Source organism: Somniosus microcephalus, chromosome 19 (assembly GCF_052327205.1).
Source record: "Somniosus microcephalus isolate GS21.2 chromosome 19, FLI_Smic_1.0, whole genome shotgun sequence".
Taxonomy (NCBI): Eukaryota; Metazoa; Chordata; class Chondrichthyes; order Squaliformes; family Somniosidae; genus Somniosus; species Somniosus microcephalus.
The window spans coordinates 22274583-22294302 of NC_141005.1; the positions used below are offsets into that span (position 1 = coordinate 22274583).

General features: G+C 46.2%; 1 protein-coding gene across 2 annotated transcripts in view; it reads left to right on the forward strand.

Moving 5' to 3' along the window:
* LOC147103621 (rabphilin-3A-like) overlaps positions 1 to 19720 on the forward strand; it is a 160814-nt gene that overhangs the window by 93126 nt on the left and 47968 nt on the right. For both annotated transcript variants that reach the window (XM_085961366.1, XM_085961364.1), the window contains 2 exons: positions 423 to 464; positions 2090 to 2128. In XM_085961366.1, the coding sequence (XP_085817492.1) occupies positions 423 to 464; positions 2090 to 2128 (81 nt within the window). The remainder of the gene's footprint in view (positions 1 to 422; positions 465 to 2089; positions 2129 to 19720) is intronic.

A 19720-nucleotide genomic window follows, 5' to 3' on the forward strand; every position in this document is an offset into this window, starting at 1 on the left:
GCAGTGTCCATCCCTAGCCTGCCTCCTCCCCATCACAGACATTGTAAAGGGCAGGCACGGGCTCTGTACCATACAAGGCCCTGTGGGAAATCCCAATTCAGGTCAAGACTCTGGTTCCCAGGCTTGTTTTGAGCCATTCCACCTGACTCCCACCCAACCAGCCAAGGAAATTGAGTCTTATCATGTCCCTGGAATGTCCCAAAGCACGTTCCAGCCAATGGATTGCCATGCAGATAAATGGGATCAAATCTGGGAATTTCCTGATCTGGATGGCTCAGTTTTACACTGGACAGTCAAGGAAGCTTCTTGCTCAATCTATCTACTTCTCTGTCAAACAGTTTTGTTTGCTTGATCATCAGTATGTAAAGCTGGCCCATGACAGTCTGTATTCTTTTAATTTTCTCCCATTCTGTGTTTCCCAGGTCAAGCAGAGGGTGCTATCCCTGCTGAGCAGGCCTCTTATGGTAAGAAAAATTTCGCATAAATACAGCATGTTAACTCCCAGTACACGCATGTGAATTGTATTTCCAAACAGTCTGCCAGAGCATGATGATAAAAACTCCTCCAAGAGTGGTTTTATATTATTGCTTGTTTAGTTTGGATCACTGAAGAGTGTTGGTCTTACATTGGCTGCCCATGTTTATACTGCTAAAATTGGCTTCCTTATTCAATGGTGCATTTTCATGGGTCTGTGATTCTGCTGCCAGGTTAAATGAACTGGTCCTAGCAACAATGTAGACGCAAGGGACTGGCACAGTTTCACCGCTCTTCCACCATCCGAACTAAACAAGCAACAAACACCATGACACGGATTGGTGCTCAGCACAGGATCGTAAGAACTGGACCCAGTGCACGCTGATGACTAGAGTACAGGAACAGTGACTGATGCCAGGTCCTGGTCAGAGAGACAGGTCACTAAGGAAGCACTGATTCTAGAAGGACTGTAGAAATTTAGATTCATTTGCTTTTCAACCTTTGATTCTGATTACAGCTATTAAGAATGGTATCGCTTCCCACCCACCCCACTCCCAGAATATTTTGTCCCTCCTCTCTTGAAACTGGTGACTTGCTGAGGTACGGTTTCAGAGGTGCTTGCTGTGCCCTGATATCTCAAACAAGTGGCGATCCTTTCTTTTAACCTAGAAATTGAGTATTAGTAGACTATACAACCATAGAGGCATCACAGCTGAGCCTGATCCTATCCCCGTGTACACACACAATTTCTCTCTCTCTCTCTCTCTCTCACACACACACACACACACACACACACACACACTTTACAGGAGGAGTCACTGGAAGGTAATCAGTGGAATCCTACCTGTTTTTCCCTTCTTTTGCTCAAGGGGCACTGAGATCTATTCGAGGTGCCCCAGTTGAGATCACTGACTGAGAATCGAGCCTGGGATCTTTCTATTCTGGTAGAATTTAATACCGCACCACAAGATACATTTACCAACTGAGGCGAGCAAGAATTGTTTAATAATTTATTGCATTTCTATAATTCTGCAGGTTAGTATCTTAGAAACATCCAGAAAATGAACCTGTGCTATTTTAAAATTCAAAAATGTACATGCACTTTTGCAATTGTAAAGAACGCTTTGATCTCAATTGACGTAACCTTTCTCTCCCCCCAACCACACCAAACCATATGTGCTCATTCAAGCAAAACACAGAAAACTTCCAACAGATTATTTCATTTCTACGCTTCTTTCTTCCACTGATTTCCTGAGCTTGGCTCAAATATTAGCATTTTGCTTCAATGAATAAATTGTCGTCTTCTTCCTTCCTGAGGCAGTCCCTCATCAGAAGAGGAACTTTTCTAAATCGCCTTCAACTTGAGGGTGACGACCACATTTCTGAAAAATCACTGCGCATTTTTACCGTACACGTATTCTTAGTTTACTGGTACATTTTGTATCAAACAGAATAAACAAAGGGTTTGTGACTACCCAAAGCTTCTGGGAGGCCCCCAAACACAGTAAATGTGGCTCCATCTTGCGCCTTTGGCACTTTGCTGAGTCAGCCCCCTTGTCAACGTTTCTGCAGGTTAGAAGGTTCTCCTAACAGTTTGTGGTTCTGTGTTGCACAGGAGATCCAGGTGAGAAGAGAGGAGTCAGCAGAAAGTCAGGTAAGTTTCTTCATTCATTGAATAATATTTTTCAGGTAAGGGTGACGTTTATTTTGGGGAGAGGGGCCGGGGAGGAAGTACTTGTGATTATATTTTTTTAAACTACATGTAGAATAGACTACCAGAGAAAGTAGTGAATTCTGAGTCAGTAGATATGTTTAAAAAGGTGGTTGAGGATTGTAGCGCTATTAGTAGATCATTGATTCACATGGGGTTTAATAGAGTATAAGCTCTTACATTACATAGAATTATATAGAATTTACAGCACAGAAACAAGCCATTTGGCCCAACCGGTCTATGTTTATTCTCCACACAATCCTCCTCCCACCCTACTTCATCTAACTCCCTCAACATATCCTTCTATTCCTTTCTCCCTTATGTGCTTATTTAGCTTCCCCTTAAATGCGTCGATGCTATTTGCCTCAACCACTTCCTTTGGTAGCGAGTTCCACATTCTCGCCACTCTGAGTAAAGACGTTTCTCCTGAATCCCTTATTGGATTTATTAGTGAAACATAATATACTAGTGCCCTTAATTTTAGACTCGCCCCACCACAAGTGGAAACACTTTCTCTACGTCTACCCTATCGAACCCCTTCATAATTTTAAAGGCCTCCATCGGGTCATCTCTCAGTCTTCATTTATCTAAAGAAAAGAACCCCAGCCTCCCAGCTCAGGAGAATTGTAGGACAAATAATGTCCCACCAGAAATGGTGCTGGAAACAAAATACATGATAGCTTTTAAAAGGGAAATATATATTTTTTAAATTAAATAAAATTCTATAGGGAAGGGGCTGGAGAATGGGAGTGAGTGGATAGCTTTTTCAGAGATTTGACACAGACAATATTGGTCGAATGGCCAACTCGTGTGCTGTAAAATTCTATGATTATAATCGGAAGTAAAGATAATAACAGGCATTGCCAGTACCATTACAACATTACCCATTGATTTCAATGCAGTTGGAGCGTTAAAACATTACCCCTGCAAAGGGATATAGACAGGTTAAGTGAATGGACAAGAAGGTGACAGATGGAGTATAAAGTGGGGAAATGTGAGCTTATTCACTTTGGTAGGAAGAATAGAAAACAGAATATTTTTTAAATGGTGAGAAACTATCAAATGTTGGTGTTCAGAGGGGCCTGGGTGTCCTTGTACACGAAACACAGAAAGTTAACATGCAGGTACAGCAAGCAATTAGGAAGGCAAGTGCTATGTTAGGCTTTATTGCAAAGGGGTTGGAATACAAGAATAAGGAAGGCTAGCTACAATTGTACCGGGCTTTGGTGAGACCCCACCTGGAGCACTGTGCACAGTTTTGGTCTCTGTACCTGAAGAAAGATATACTTGCCTTCGAGAGGGTGCAATGAAGGTTCATTAGATTGATTCCTGGGATGAGAGGGCTGTCCTTTGAGGAGAGATTGAGTAGAATGGGCCTATACTCTCTGGAGTTTAGAAGAATGAGAGGTGATCTCATTGAAACATATAAGATTCATAGAAACATAGAAAAATAGGAGCCTGCTCCGCCATTCATGGCTGATCCTCTATCTCAATACCATATTCCTGCTCTCTCCCCATACCCCTTGATGCCTTTTGTGTCTAGAAATCTATCTCTTTCTTAAATATATTCAGTGACTTGGCCTCCACAGCCTTCTGTGGTAGAGAATTCCACAGGTTCACCACCCTCTGAGTGAAGACATTTCTCCTCATCTCAGTCCTAAATGTCCTACCCCGTATCCCAAGACTGTGACCCCTCGTTCTAGACCCCCAGCCAGGGGAAACATCCTCCCTGCATCCAGTCTGTCTAGCCCTGTCAGAATTTTATACGTTTCAATGCGATCCCTTCTCATTCTTCTAAACTCTAGTGAATACAGGCCTAGTCGACCCAATCTCTCCTCATACGACAGTTCTGTCATCCCAGGAATCAGTCTGGTGAACCTTCGCTGCACTCCCTCTATGGCAAGTATATCCTTTCTTAGGTAAGGAGACCAAAACTGCACACAGTACTCCAGGTGTGGTCTCACCAAGGCCCTGTATAACTGTAGTAAGACATCCTTGCTCCTGTACTCAAATGCTCTTGCAATGAAGGCCAACATACCATTTGCCTTCCTAACTGCTTGCTGCACCTGCATGTTTGCTTTCAGTGACTGGTGTACAAGGACACCCAGGTCCCTTTGTACATCAACATTTCCCAATCTATCACCATTTAAATAATACTCTGCCTTTCTGTTTTTCCTACCGAAGTGGATAACGTTCACATTTATCCACGTTATACTGCATCTACCATGTATTTGCCCACTCACTCAACTTGTCTAAATCGCTTTGAAGCCTCTTTGCATCCTCCTCACAACTCACAATCCCACCTAGTTTCGTGTCGTCAGCAAACTTGGAAATATTACATTTGGTTTCCTCATCCAAATCATTGATATATATTCTGAATAGCTGAGGGGGTTTGACAGGGTAGGTGCTGAGAAATTGTTTCCCCTGGTTGGGGAGTCTAGAACTAGGGGGCATAGTCCTCAGGATAAGGGGTCGGCCATTTAAGACTGAGATGAGCAGAAATTTTTTCACTCAGAGGGTTGTGAATCTTTGGAATTCTCTACCCCAAGGGGCTGTGGATGCTGAGTCGTTGAGTATATTCAAAGTGTAAAGTCTGTGGGTTGTATAGCGAAGTAATACACAGACTACAAGAGTAACTTAAACAGGACTTTACTATTCGAAGGTCAGGGCGAATCTGCCCAATAAATTCTGCCACAGCACTTATATACCGGTGTGGTCACCGTCGGTATTACAGTATACAGCAGCCAGGATAAAGTAGTGCCACACCTAAAATAGTTCTCTTAAAGGTGGACGGTTACATACAATAGTTCTCTTAAAGGTAGAACAGTTACATACACTACAATCCTCCCTTTTTAGCTTACAACATACTTATTCCCCATTAACATAACATCATAACATATCCAACTTCATGTTACAACAGTTCACAGAGGTAGTCTCTGCGGAAACAGTTCACAGATTCAGTCTCTGCGGGAAACAGTTCACAGATTCAGTCTCTGATCTTCTTGACTCGGTCCGGACCATGCCTCCGTGGTGTAGTTGGGTCACCTTGCTAGAGGGACTCACCCCATAGTCCTTCCCTAGACTTAACAGCTTTACTTCCATCACTTCTGAACCAGCATTGCTGACTTTTTTAAAACAAACAAAAAACAGTTGGATTGCCTTGGGAAATTTTCCTACTTTCCAACTGATTTGGCTCCATTCGGGGGACCACGTGTGTGATCGGGTAGAGGTAATAATGGTTCAGATGGTTATCATCTTCTGCTTCGTCTTTTCCTTTTTTGCTTCTTGGAGACTCTCGGGGCTCCATTGTCAGCTGCCAGCTGTAACGCCACCATCTCCCTATGTTCCTTAGACTTTAAGTGATTCATCCTGATTTCGGCACTTTGGGAGTTCTCGGCACAAGCTGGGCAGACCAGGTCCTCGTAATATTCAGTGTCACTCAACAGATCATGGTAATATTCGGTGTCGTCCTGAGCTAGGCCAGCGAGAGGGTCTTCTATTTCCTCCTTACCCAGCTGGACGTTAGCCGACTTTTGTTCCAAATCCCGACATCTGTCCTGAAGAGACTTCATCATGCGTTCAGATTCATCCCGCTTTTTCTGGGCTTCCTGCAAGTCTTTTACTAATGGCCTCATTTGTGATTTCAATACTTCAACTTCATTCGGAGATTGATTGATCGGACTATTCAATCCCTCTACTGAAGTAGCTGTTTCAGTATTCTGTTGTTCTACATTGCCGTGCGTCAGCGTACTTTTGGCATCCAAGGGCTGTTCTGCTGCAGACTTCTCAGTCTGGGTTGCCACCTCAGCTCTTCCAATGACTTTTGAGAGCTCCCTTCCCTTTGAAGATTGAGGCTCGTATTTAAGTTTTTCCCATTTTAGAGTTTTATCCCTCAGCATATGAATGAGTTGGCTGACTGTTAACTCTTCTGCCATCATCCCTTTTCCATTAACTACAGGGCTGTTTATAACCTTGCCCTGGAGGAGTTGGCTGACTGTTAACTCTTCTGTCCTCATCCCTTTTCCATTAGCTGCAGGGCTGTTTAGAACCTTGTCCTGGGGCTCCTTTGCTGCTTCTACTTCGCCATCATCCGCAGCCCCCATCATTCGAATTTCCACAAATGAATCGTCCGGTGATGCTGCACCCAACTTCAGTAGGAGCTCGGAAGTCATGTCGACCAACTCAGCTTTTCCTGCCTGCAACCTGCTAACCAGCGCCTTCAGTTGCGGCACATCTTGTTCCACCGGATTGGAGCACGCCCCTTCAGAAGCCGAATCAGCTTTGATTCGTTTGGCCTCCTCGTGCAGACGGTTTGTGTGCTCCTGCTCCCTTTTCTTCCCCAGCTGCTTCTGTTGTCTTTCCAGATTCTCCCATTCGGTATCATAGAACTTTTTCATTGCTTTCATCTCTTGCTCGAGACGGCAATTCAATTGTTCTAATTGCTGTCGTAATCTGAAATAAGTTTGCGTTCGAGCTCGATGTTCCTCAGTAATATATATGTCTGTAACTTGAACAGACTCAGAATTCTCTGTCAAGCTATGTTGTTGTTGTTCAGAGGAATTCTGTTCTGAAGCTTTGTTCTCCTCTGGAGCATAAGCCTTTATGCCCACATTCGTTCTACCAACCTTAGTCAGCAAGTTCATTTTAGACTTGTCTTTCATGCTTGTGCTGGTCTTATCGTCATCCCTTTTCAGAGTCTGAGCTGATTGTCTGCCCCGAGTCCTCACTCGTTATTGCTTTGAGGTAGTGCCATTCCATGTCTATTTTCTTGATCCACTCCCGTCCTAGAAGTGGTGGTCCTCCCTCAGGTAGTACGTATAAGTCCATTCCGGGGTGTTCTTTGCCCCTGTCTCTCACCTTGACTCTTATCTTTCCCATGGGGTATACTTTATGCCCCGTGTATGTCTGCAATATGAACTTGGTATCTCTCAAGGGTATATGTGAGAATAGCCGGTTGTAATCCCTTCGATTTATGACTGATAGGGCTGATCCAGTGTCCAATTCCATTCTCACTTGGACTCCGGCTATTTTTAGCATGACCCAGATAGTTTGTAGGTCAGCTTCCTTACTCACATTATGAATTCTCAGACTACCCAGTTCCTGGCCGCTTGGGTCTGAATCTGAATTCTGTTCATCTGAACTCTTCTCAACCACCTTGTGTACTTTGTTGTACTTTTCCTGTGATGGCTTTTTTTTTTGGTTGTTGGTCTTCTTCCCTGACCGGCATACTTTGGCTATGTGACCCAGTTTGCCACATTTCCTACAGTCCTGATTTTTAAACCAGCATTGGTTCTGGTCGTGTGTTGTCTTCCCACAACGATAACATTTCGTTGCACCCGAAGTAATTTGATCCACACTGAGGACCGCTGCCCTCAGCTGCATTTCCGCAGTTCCTTTCGCTGCGGCTTCGTGTGATGCTGCAATAAGGACAGCCCTATCCAGTGTAAGGTCGTTCTCTTCGAGCAGTCGCTTTTGCGTTCCTTCCTTTGACAACCCGCACACGAACTTGTCTCGCAATGCCTCTGCCAGATTTCCTCCAAACTGGCAGTATTTCGCTAGCCTACGCAGTTTGACCAAGTATTCCGCGTTGCTTTCCTCTTTCCGTTGCGTTCTCGCATAAAATTTGAATCGTTCCGCCAACATCAGCGGTGTGGGGTTCAAGTGATCCTTCAGAACAGCAACAATATTATCGAAGGTTTGATCCGCCGGTTTAACTGGTGCTAGAAGATGCTTCAATAGCCCGTATGTCTTCGCCCCCATCGAGTTTAGCAAGGTTATAGCTTTATCATCATCCTCTATTTTATTGGCCTCACAATATATCTCAATGCGTTCTACATACGTGGCCCAATCTTCCACCTCGAATCGAAATCGTTCATGTTACCACGCTTAGGCATCTTCACCTCCCTGATAAACAACAACGAAATATTTCTTTAACTCTTCTTTTTTTTTTCCAAGATGGCGGTTTCCCCGCGCTTATCTTCTTTCCCCGCCCCTTTCAAAATGGCGGTTCCCGCTTCTGTCTTTTTCTCCGCCTACTGGCGGCTTCCCGCGGTTTCCCGCGCTTATCTTCTTTCCCCGCCCACTTTCAAGATGGCGGTTCCCGCTTTTCTTCCCCTGGCAGGAGGGGTAAGCTTTTCCCTCGGGCGACGGCCGCTGGCTTTCGGGGTTCGCAGCCTGCACTTCGGCTTCAGCGCGTTCCCTTCTCTCGGCCGGGCAACCGGCTCTGGGTACAACCCATTGACGGCGAACAGTTTCAGCCGCTGGGCTGGATCTCGCTCAGTCTTCCTCGGGCTCGGTCTCTCCCGCTCGCGCGGCTCTCGCTCGCTCTCTCTCGGGCTCTGTCTCTCCCGTTCGCGCGGCTCTCGCTCGGGCTCTGTCTCTCCCGCTCGCGCGGCTCTCAATCGCGCCTCCCAGCCCTCTCGCAGTCCGGTGCTTCCCTCCCCGGCTGCGGCTGAATTCTCCGCGATTTATTTATTTTATCTCTTCCCGCGCCTTACGATCCCGGTCGCAGCGCTTCGTGGCCTCGGTCACTGTCCGACCTTTTTCACCCAATCGCTCCTCCCAGCCTCTCGCAGTCCGGTGCTTCCTCCCCGGCTGCGGCTGCGTTCTCCGCGGTTTATTTATTTTTATCTCTTCCCACGCCTTACGATCCGGTCGCAGCGCTTCGTGGCCTCAGTCACTGTCTGGCCTTTTTCGCCGTCGCGGTCTAGTCGTCTCACGACGCTCCCCAACCCGCTTGTACCGCGGCTTCTGCTCCACGCTGCCCCAGTCTCAGCGCCTCTGGGCCCGACTTCTGTCCGGCTCCTTTCCCCCTCGACCGTGGTCGAGTGCACCGCCCTTATCCTCCGTTTATTTGTTTCTATTTTCCCTTTACTCACAGTCACCGTGGCCGACTTGCTTCTCGTGTTGATCGGCTCACTCACCACCGTGGCAGAAGGGACAATCCATGCCTGTTGCTGATGGAAGACTTCGTGTTTGAAATCTTCCTCCTTTCTTGGTCTGCAGACTCGAGTTTTCTCTCAGCAAAACGACGAGGGCGGGTGCCTCTTCTCGACGCTCGTTTACTTCTTCAGAAGTATTGTTGCCGCAGGGTAAGATCGAACTCGTCGCCACTGTAAAGTCTGTGGGTTGTATAGCGAAGTAATACACAGACTACAAGAGTAACTTAAACAGGACTTTACTATTCGAAGGTCAGGGCGAATCTGCCCAATAAATTCTGCCACAGCACTTATATACCGGTGTGGTCACCGTCGGTATTACAGCATACAGCAGCCAGGATAAAGTAGTGCCACACCTAAAATAGTTCTCTTAAAGGTGGACGGTTACATACAATAGTTCTCTTAAAGGTAGAACAGTTACATACACTACACAAAGCTGAGATCATAAGAGTCATAACGGCTCAGAAGGAGGCCATTTGACCCATTGAGCCCATGCCGGCTCTCTGTAGAGCAATCCAGTCAGTCCCATTCCCCCGCTTTATTCCCATAGCCCTGCAAGTTTATTTCCCTCAAGTGCCTATCCAGTCTCCCCTTGAAAACATTGTGTCTGCTTCCACCACTTCCGTCGGCAGCGAGTTCCAGGTCCTCACCACTCGCTGCGTAAAAAAGTTTTTCCTCACATCCCCCCTGTATCTCTTGCCCAAAACCTTAAATCTGTGTCCCCTAGTCCTTGTACCATCAACTAGTGGGAACAGCCATTCCCTGTCTAGCCTATCCAAACCCGTCATAATCTTGCACACCTCTATCAAATCACCCCTCAGCCTCTTTTGCTCTAATGAAAACAAATCCAGCTTCTCCAATCTGTCCTTGTAACTAAGATCCCCCATCCCTGGAACCATTCTGGTAAATCTCCTCTGCACCCTCTCAAGGGCCTTCACATCCTTCCTAAAGTGTGGTGACCAGAACTGGATGCAATACTCCAGTTGTGGCCTAACCAGCGCTTTATAAAGGTTCAGCATAACTTCTCTACTTTTGTACTCAATACCTCTATTTATGAAACCCAAGATCCTATATGCTTTGCTAACCACTCTCTCAATATGTCCTGCCACCTTCAGGGACCTATGCACATTAACTCCCAGGTCCCTCTGTCCCTGCACACTCTTTAAAATTGTGCCATTAAGTGTATATTGCCTCTCCCTGTTCCTTCTGCCAAAATGCATCGCCTCACACTTCTCTATTAAATTCCATCTGCCACTTGTCTGCCCATTCTGCTAGCCTTTCTATGTCCTGTTGCATTCGATTGGTATCATCCTCATTGTTTGCCACCCCCCCAAGTTTGGTGTCATCGGCAAATTTAGAAATTCTACTTTATATTCCAATACCAAGGTCATTTATATATATTTAAAAAAGCAGTGGCCCCAGCACTGACCCTTGGGGAACACCACTGTCTACCATCCTCCAGTCTGAAAAACAGCCATTTTACCACAATTCGCTGTTTTCTGTCCTTAAGCCAATTCCTTAGCCAAGCTGCCACTGACCCACCTATTCCATGAGCTTCAATTTTGTTAACCAGCCTTCTATGTGGTATTTTGTCAAACGCCTTCCTAAAACCCATGTCGACAACATCCACTGCATTCCCTTCATCGATTCTCCCTGTTCAATAGATGTTTGAACTCTAAGGGAATCAAGGGATATGGGGATAGCATGGGAAGGTGGAGTTGAGGTCGAAGATCAGCCATGATCTTATTGAATGGCGGAGCAAGCCTGAGGGGCTGTATGGCGTACTCCTGCTCTTACTTCTTGTGTTCTTATGTTCTTACCCATTGATTTCAATGCAGTGGGAGCATTACAACATTACCCATTGATCTAAATGCAGTTAGAGCATTACAATGTTACCCATTGATTTCAATGAGGACTACGTCACCTTAATATTCTTTCACTCTCCAGTTCCCTGCACTGATTCAGTTTTAATCATTTCATCTAAAGTAGTACAAACTGGTTTTAAAGTGTGTTCTACTCTCTCAGAGCAGTTATGAGCTTTTGTGCAGCGATACTCAGCAGCCGCCTGTGCCCAGATGGTGGTGTTACACTGCTGCTACCAGCTGAAATAAAATACTGTACAAATGAAGCAGTTTTATTAGCTTTTAGATTTATTCGGGGTGATTTTCCTCCGTGCCCTTCCCGTCCTGGCAATCAACAGGATCAGATGATCCAAAGTGCACTGTTCCTGTCCAGCCCCCGCATCGCCCGCGTTTCAAACCCTGGCACCGGCTGAAGGAGCAGGAAAACTAGGCTCTTGCATCTCAGGCTTTGGAAACTGTTACTTTCTGGTCACCGATGGAGATTGGCAACCACAAGATAATTATTGCAGTTAAAAAAAAAAATTCAGGTTGTAATTTAAAATTTCTCCCAATATTTCTCACTTCCCAATCTTCGCGCTGACCCCTGAACCCCCGTGGACTCTCCCATCAGTGGGGGTGCAGGAGCAGGCCACAGCACCATCTTCTATGCCCTCCCTTCCTAAGAGCAGGAGTAGGCCATACAGCCCCTCGAGCACGTGGTCAACCAAGGAAATGAGGTGGAAGGCAGGGACTGCCCTCTCCCCCTCATATACAATGCCCTGACGGGCCTTCACCTACTGCAGGCACAGCCCAAGCACTACCCCCCACCCCCTCTCCCTGGAAATCCCTAGGCACCATTAAATGGACGGAGTCCTGGGGGCAAAGGTCAGGAAAATCCACCCTATCTTCTCTTTCTTTGACAAAAGGGGCAGGAAGCCCATTAACACAGAAAATGTCATTGTCTTTCAGTCATTAACTGAGCTCCTGCTTTTAAAGATATATAATTGATGAATCTTCATCTCTTGACATTTCTAGTTTCCTGTGTATATTAGCCAGGGTTGTGACCCATGGTCTGTTGGCCCACCCTCCAATGCCCCCCTTTTACATTGCAGCAATGCTGCTGACGACAACCTTGCCCTTGGTAGTGTCGATGAAAAGTAAATAAAGCAACGCCACAGTGTCACCTCCAATAACAAGTCTAAACACTGCCACAGGGAGAAACCGCCAGATTGGCTGGCTGTGGGTGGGCAGTAAAGTTAGCGACCAGCTACTTACTCATTGGCCTGTAGGGCCCTTCCTCAACCACACTGGGAAAGAGCCAACAGCAGGAATCAAAGTTGTAGCCTTTGACAGTCTCACTGCCATGAATGCGCAGCCGACTGTTGCTCCAGTGCTATGGAATGTGTCCTGTGACGGGATCCACAGCACCGGCAGCCTTGGGATGTGTTCCAGAAATACATCAAACAATTCTGAATGAAAACAGGGCATGAAAGAACTCAAGCTGTCTGTCCGTAGAAAGCAGCTGCTTTGAAGCTTGTTGCTATGGTGTGAATTATACATCAAAAATAAACTGGTGCGAGGAACCAGGTAATGGTGGCGTGATCAGATTATTCAAGAGACATAGGGCGGAACTTTCAACTTCAGCTGGGGCGTAAAACTGGTGGCATCATAGCGGGCGTTCATTATCCACCTCACCCTATTTTCCTTTCCACTGACATTATGGATAGGAATTTTGGACAGCCTGTATAACGGGCAGCCGGTCTGGTGCCGTCAGTTGTACGCTCCAATGGAAGTTGAAAGTTCTTCCCATCTCCTCATACTGAAAGTGCTTTGACAGCCTTTTCATTGACCTTATGATCTCCTCTATGTGCAATGATATCATCCACATGCTTCAAAAAAAAACCCTGGTCCCAAAACCACTGGTAGTTTCCAGGGAGCAGCGTCTGGGGCTGAACTTCTGTCTGCCCCAAAACATGGTCCTCTGTGTCAGAGAGAGCGAGGCCAGAGACTGCTGATGCTGGGAGTTCCCACTTGCCTGGCCCACGTGGCACCTGATGCGAGTTGTGCGATGAGGCATCTGAAGGGTGCAAGTGGGCCCCACCGGGGAGGGGGAGCAAATGCTTGCCATGAGGTCGCACCCAAGCAGGATGTCCCCATCCAATGTTCTTACTCCTCCCCATATAGAGATGCCCCGCGGCTCTGCCTGGCATCTCCCTGCTCAGCACAGCTCCCATCAAGAGCTGAGCAGAAAGTATAATGTCCTCACACTCGATGACACTGAGGGCTGGATTTTGTCAATGGGGAGCTTTTGGAGGCGGTCTCCCACTTTTTGGGTTGTAGTCCCGCCTCCATCGACTTGTGGCCAACCCACGCTATTTTCCCTTGATTGACCTTGTTAAGCCCGCCCAGTGGGCTCAGCAAGCCAATTGAGGGACACCTGGTTACTGGTGATGTCAGCGATTGACATTTCATCTGTCAAGAGCTTTTGACAGATGAAAAATCAATGTTTGACAGCTCTGTGGGGAGGCGGCTCCCAGCACAGGTCGGGTACCCGCCTCCTGGGACATTGGCCAGAGGCGGGTTGGGGGCGGGATGGGTTCCTGCCCCCCGATTCTGCAATTTTCCCACCACTCCCGCCTCCAAACCCGCCTCCTCGGGGCTTGGAAATTCGTGCCCTGAGCATCAGTGCACCAGTCCTCGGGAACGCCTCGCACTTTTGTGAACTTGGCACGCACATAAATCATTTTACCCAGATAATGACCCCTTTAAATGGGACAGGCAAGCAGGCTGCAGCATCAGCTACCACAGCATGGGATCGACGCCACAGGACCAGCAAGCTGCTGCCCAGCTGCCTTTCTGCAGGGGATGGAGAGAGGGTCTAATTACTGCAGAGCTTTCTTATTATCATCTCAAGTAAGCAACCTATGAACTGCATTTGCGATGGGGAGGCAGCAGTGCGGCTCCAGTGTGAGACTGACGTACCTCTCTGCATAATGCAGACTTATAGAGAGTGGAAATCAAAGCGGTTAGAAGCAGCATCCTGTTTGAATGAAACCCCGAGGCTGTAATCAAAGCTCTGCTGGATAGACATTGAAATAACGATTTCTATTTTTGTCTTCAGCTGTTATATAAATCTGTCTCACTGTCCTAATTTTCTGCTTGTTTGCAATGGACATTGAATCCTGAATCAACAGAAAGGAGTTGGCGTCGGTGAATGAAATCCCCTCCAAACCATTAGAGATTCCCCATCCTCGGGAGCTTTCAGATTACATGTTGTGTTAGGTATAGGATATATGAGCGTCCAGTTGGCAGGGCCTTGGGCAAGTAACCTGTGGCTCAAGCAGTTTTATTGTTTAAACCATCAGTCCTGACATAAACTATTCTACAACATGTTTAATTCCTTCACTCCTGTAGGCATTCACTCTTCCTGGGATAGAATTCCATGGGCACTAGCCACCCTTTAGCTCCTCGCGCAAGTGATCATTGGTTCATGAGCGAACCTAGACAGTGAGCGTTGGCAGCAGTGTTCCCCCTCATTTTTTTTTGGGTGGTGCGCGGCCCATTCAAAGTTTTGCGCATGTGCGAAGTTTCATGTTGGAAAAGCCTGTCCTGGGCTGCGCAGGACTGGCAGACAGCTGTGCGGCCGCGCAGCTCAGAGGGAACATTGGTTGGCAGGCTACTCCACTGTAGGAGGCCGCACAATCAAGCTTGATCCGGTCCTCATCAGATGTCTACACATACGCACTGGTTGCCAGAGCTGGAGTAGGAGCTGTGGCTGATATTCCTCTTCCTAGCCTAGGGACATTGAGCACAATTATAGCGTCACATCTACTTCCCTGGCTGGGATCAGCAAACTTAGCACAGGCTACTTTGGAGCATCCTGGTCTTTGTGGCTCCATTCCATACCGGGTGGTGCTTTTACGTACTGAGCGCACATGCACACAATCAAATATCCCCCTCGTCTACTCACTAGGAATGGGGCACCAAAGGACCACCACCCACTCTACGTTTTAAAAAAAAATGCCAATGCAAACTTCTAGAAGTGTTTACAATAAGATGTTTGAATTAAAGGCAAATGGTAACCTATGGATTACAGAAGCATGGGCCACCCCAGAAGATTGAAGTGAATTTAATGTGCAGGGGTATAAGATATTCCAAGAAGGCTAGAAAAAAACAGGAGAGGACAAGATGCAGCAATATATATTCAGGAGAATTTGGAAATTAAGCAACGGCAAATGGTGTCCCAGGAAAAGAGACAAAAATAGTTTTGGGGGAAAAATTCAGTTGCTATACGCCTCCCGTTAGTGCCCTAAGATAGGGCACAAAGCAACTAGCGCCCGTGCACGGCGATGTTTGCGCCGCTCGCGAAATTGACCAGACATTTTGCGGCGGCACTAAACTCTACCGCCACGATCTCCTGCGCCCGCAGACCGTGACGTCAGTCGAGCGTGCAACGCCCCGGACTGGATGTTGAATGGCACCCCCTGCCTTACCGTCTGCCGCTAGCAACGACAGGTTGAGGGGAGCGTTTTGCAGTCGGGAAGGGACTGGGGGAGCGCTATTTAAAGGCGACCACTTCCTGCCTTTTTTGTCGTCGACATTTTTGCACCACGCATTCTGAGAGAGACAGAGAGAGACTTCTGGAGAGATTCAACGCTGTGTGAAGGAGTTTTGGGTACTAAGCAGCACTTTGCAGGTTCATTTTGATTTGACCTTCCTTGCATCGATTTAGAAGAGACTATGGGGGCTGCACTCTGAGCTCTTTCAGAGCCTCTCCATTGTTCTTTCCAGCAGATTTGATGTACAGGTCTCTCCAGGCTGAGATTCAAGGCTGCAATGAGCAGGGTGTAGATGGAGAGCATGATCGACCTGGTGCTAGTGTGTCTGTGTTCCATTGCTGACTGACATCACATGAGCTTCGCCAGCGCTGAGGTAGCGCCTCGCTCCTCGGCGTTAGCGCCTTAAGAGAGGTGTGTAGCGCCTGATTTAGCGCTCCAATCACCTCCAGGAGCGATAGAAGCCAAGTTTGCAGTCGGAGGCGATAATTAGCGCCAGGTGCTAAACTTTGCGCCCGGCCGATAATTGCGCCCCAAACGGGGCGATACCAAATTTCTCCCCCACTGACTTTAACAAGCTGGCGGAAGACAAAATTCTAGGGTTCTCCTATAAACCCCCTAGATCTTAACATTCTGGTCTCTTCCTTTCATCCTCCTTCCCATGCCTTGCTCCCCTCTGAGTGCCGTTGCACATTCCTCCACTTGACGACATTGCCACAAAATCTCACATGAGCCATCTATTACAGCTACACACCAATCAACTGAGTCTTGCAAAAGGCTCACTACTTACCTGCTGCTCCCCCAACCCGCTGCTGATATCTTCAGACATTCCTGGCTATATAAAGGCTGCACCTGAAAGTTCTATACACACCTTTGAAGTAAAAGGTCAGCAAATGCCTTTGACATTATCAATTCGACAAGTAGGCTTTTTAAAATTACTATAATATATTTAGCCCTTTTTCAACGCTGTAGTCATGCTCTCTATTTTTACTCTTCAAGCTGACTAGTAAAGCATGCGCTCTACATGTTGGTGTGAGATATTTGTTAAAGGGAGTCATATATTTCATTAAATGCAACCGTTCTGTGGAGGTGCATGATGGAGGAAAGATGGTAGAGGCAGGTGGAGTGGCCAAACATGTTGAATGCAGTGGACAGGTTGAGGAGGACACAGAAGGATAATGTGCCCCTGTCACATTCACAAAGGATGTTATTAGTGACTGATGGGCTGACTCATTGCTTCCGAATAAATTCCATGCGGTAGGCTGGAGGAGTGCCTGAATGTCAATAAATTGATGACATATCCAACGTGGATTTAGAAGGGCAAATCCTACCTGACAAACCTTGGTTTTGGTGAAGATATTGGAGATAAAGCAGATAGCGGAACTTTGTATTTTATAATTTATCTTGACTTTCAGAAATCTTTTTTCACATTAAAGACATTAAAAGCCACAGAGATCCCAGGAGAGTTGATTAGAAATAGGAAACGGAATACAGTAATGTATTCATTAATCATGACACAGGAAGCGCATTCGGCCGTCACTAACCGATTACTGATCTAAAAACATAAGAAATAGGTGCCTTGCATTTTTGATCACAAAAAGTAAAAAAAAAGGATTTGTACATGCGTGGGGTGCAGTTCTAATTGCCCCTAAACAGTTACTCAGCCCTCTAGTTATAAACGATCAATAATAATTAGCAGGCAATTTTTTTTTTGCTTGCTTGGTAGCTTCGGATCTAGCCTTTTTCTTTGCGGTGACTGTCCTCAGGCCACGATGGTGGTGTAATATAAATGCGATGGTGCTGATATATGTTAAAAGTGGCTCAGGAGGAAACGCACATCGATCCAATGCACATTAATACATTTAAATATCTCTCCCTCTGTAAAAAAAAAATGCTGTTACACAGTGCTGAGATGGCTGCGCTTTCTCTCTCACACACACACACACACTTTGCAGCTCCTTTCAATTCAATTCAATTCAATTCAAATCGCTTTATTGGCATGACAAGTTACATCTTATGTTGCCAAAGCATCGAAAAACATTCATGTTTGTACACAAAAATACAGATCTATCCATACAGTGTATAAACAGATATATCCCTGAGTGTATAAGTATACTTTCATATAATTTATATATACTCTTTTCTTATATTTAGTGGTTGTCCCTCTGTTTATGGCAAGCTGTAACATAGTGTGCCGCTAGTGTTACACAATTTCTCTCTTCCCCTAGTAGGTATGGGAGTTTTTGGTCGTCCTTCAAATTTCTGAATTCCGGGCATATTTTTGTGAATTCCCCCTCTCTCTCTCTCTCTCTCTCTCTCTCTCTCTCATTCTCACTTTCCAGATCACTTTAATTAGTCCTGTTGCATTTCTTATCTTTTTGCCCCGATCCTTTTTGCAAACTGCATCTTGTGGGTTTTTTTCTACTTTTATTTTTTAAAGTCTTCCCTCCTTGTTTTTTTTTGCAGTACGATCTCTATAGTATTAATTTGGATGTGCAAATAAAAAAAGAGCCCGTACGGTCGGATTGCAGGAGGGAGACTCACTTTGGCAAATTTACCTCCAGAAAACAACACAACCAACCAATACTCTCTACTCTACAATCGCCATATTTTTTCCTCACACTTTCGAAAATCGCGGGGTTTTTTCTGCACTTGCAGAATCGTATATTTTTCCGTGCGTGCGCAAATCGACGTAATCTCGAGATTTAGGCGTTCCATTGCAAGATCGCGAGCGATGCTTTATTTCTCTCCGAAATTGCGTGGAATCACAAGAGTTGGCAATACTGGGAATATGAGGGGTGTACTCTTTTTGGTGCACACAAAAAACAAATAAACTGTAACTTAACTTAAAACGTTAAAGGAAACTTAATAATTTCAATTAAAAGTTGGTGCTCGGGGGTGGTGATGCACTCCAGTCCCCGCAGCGCCCACCGGTCACGGAAGGCCTCGAGCGTGCCGGCGGACACCGTGTGCTCCATCTCCAGGGCCACCCGGGCGCAAATGTGAGGGGTGTAATGTGAGACGGGGGAGGTGTTCAGTGGAGTCCTGCAGGGTCAATGCTTGTTGTTTGCAATCTACATAAATGACCTGTACTGAACGCAAATATAAATTTGTCATATTTACTGACAATACTAAAGAACACTACAGACACAGGATGTAATTAAAGCTTTATAAAAAGGATTAAAATCAGGTATAGAATTGGACAGACAAATGAAAACTGTGTATTGCATATAGATTGTATATTTATGATCCACATTTTTTCAATGAGTAGAAATCAATTAGCATAGTGAAACTTGGAAAGTGATCTGGGAGCAACATGTCACTTTCAATGCCCAGACAATGTGGTGAAGCAATTGAGGCTAATGGAATACTGGGAAATGTAGTCGGAACAGTAGTGTACAAGTCTTCAGAGGTTACGCTAACAACAACAACTTGTAATTATATAGCGCCTTTAACATAGTAAAACGTCCCAAGGCGCTGCACAGGTGTATTTTAAGACAAAAAATTTGACACCGAGCCACAGAAGGATAAATTAGGGCAGGTGACCAAAAGCTTGGTCACAGAGGTAGGTTTTAAGGAGCGTCTTAAAGGAGGAAAGAGAGGTAGCGAGGCGGAGAGGTTTAGGCAGGCAATTCCAGAGCTTAGGGCCTAGGCAACAGAAGGCACGGCCACCAAAGGTTGAGCGATTATAATCAGGGATGCTCAAGAGGGCAGAATTAGAGGAGCGCAGATATCTCAGGTGTGGGGGGGGGTGGTGGGTGGCGGATTGTGGGGCTGAAGGAGATTGCAGAATAACAACAGAGATTGCAGAGATAGGGAGGGGCGAGGCCATGGAGGGATTTGAAAACAAGGATGAGAATTTTGAAATCGAGGCGCTGCTTAGCCGGGAGCCAGTGTAGGTCAGCGAGCACAGGGGCGATGGGCGAACGGAACTTGCTGCAAGTTAGGACACGGGCAGCCGAGTTTTGGATGACCTCAAGTTTATGTAGGGTGGAATGTGGGAGGCCAGCCAGGAGCGCGTTGGAATAGTCAAGTCTAGAGGCTTTATAATGCACTTTGAAAACTGTGTTCAGTATTGGTCGCCACACTACAAAAAAAGTACATAATTGAAAAAGGGACAGAAAAGAGCATTAAAGATCTTGCGCACTTACTTCTTGTAACACTATCCCGACATGCTATATCCCTCATGATTTCCTTTCA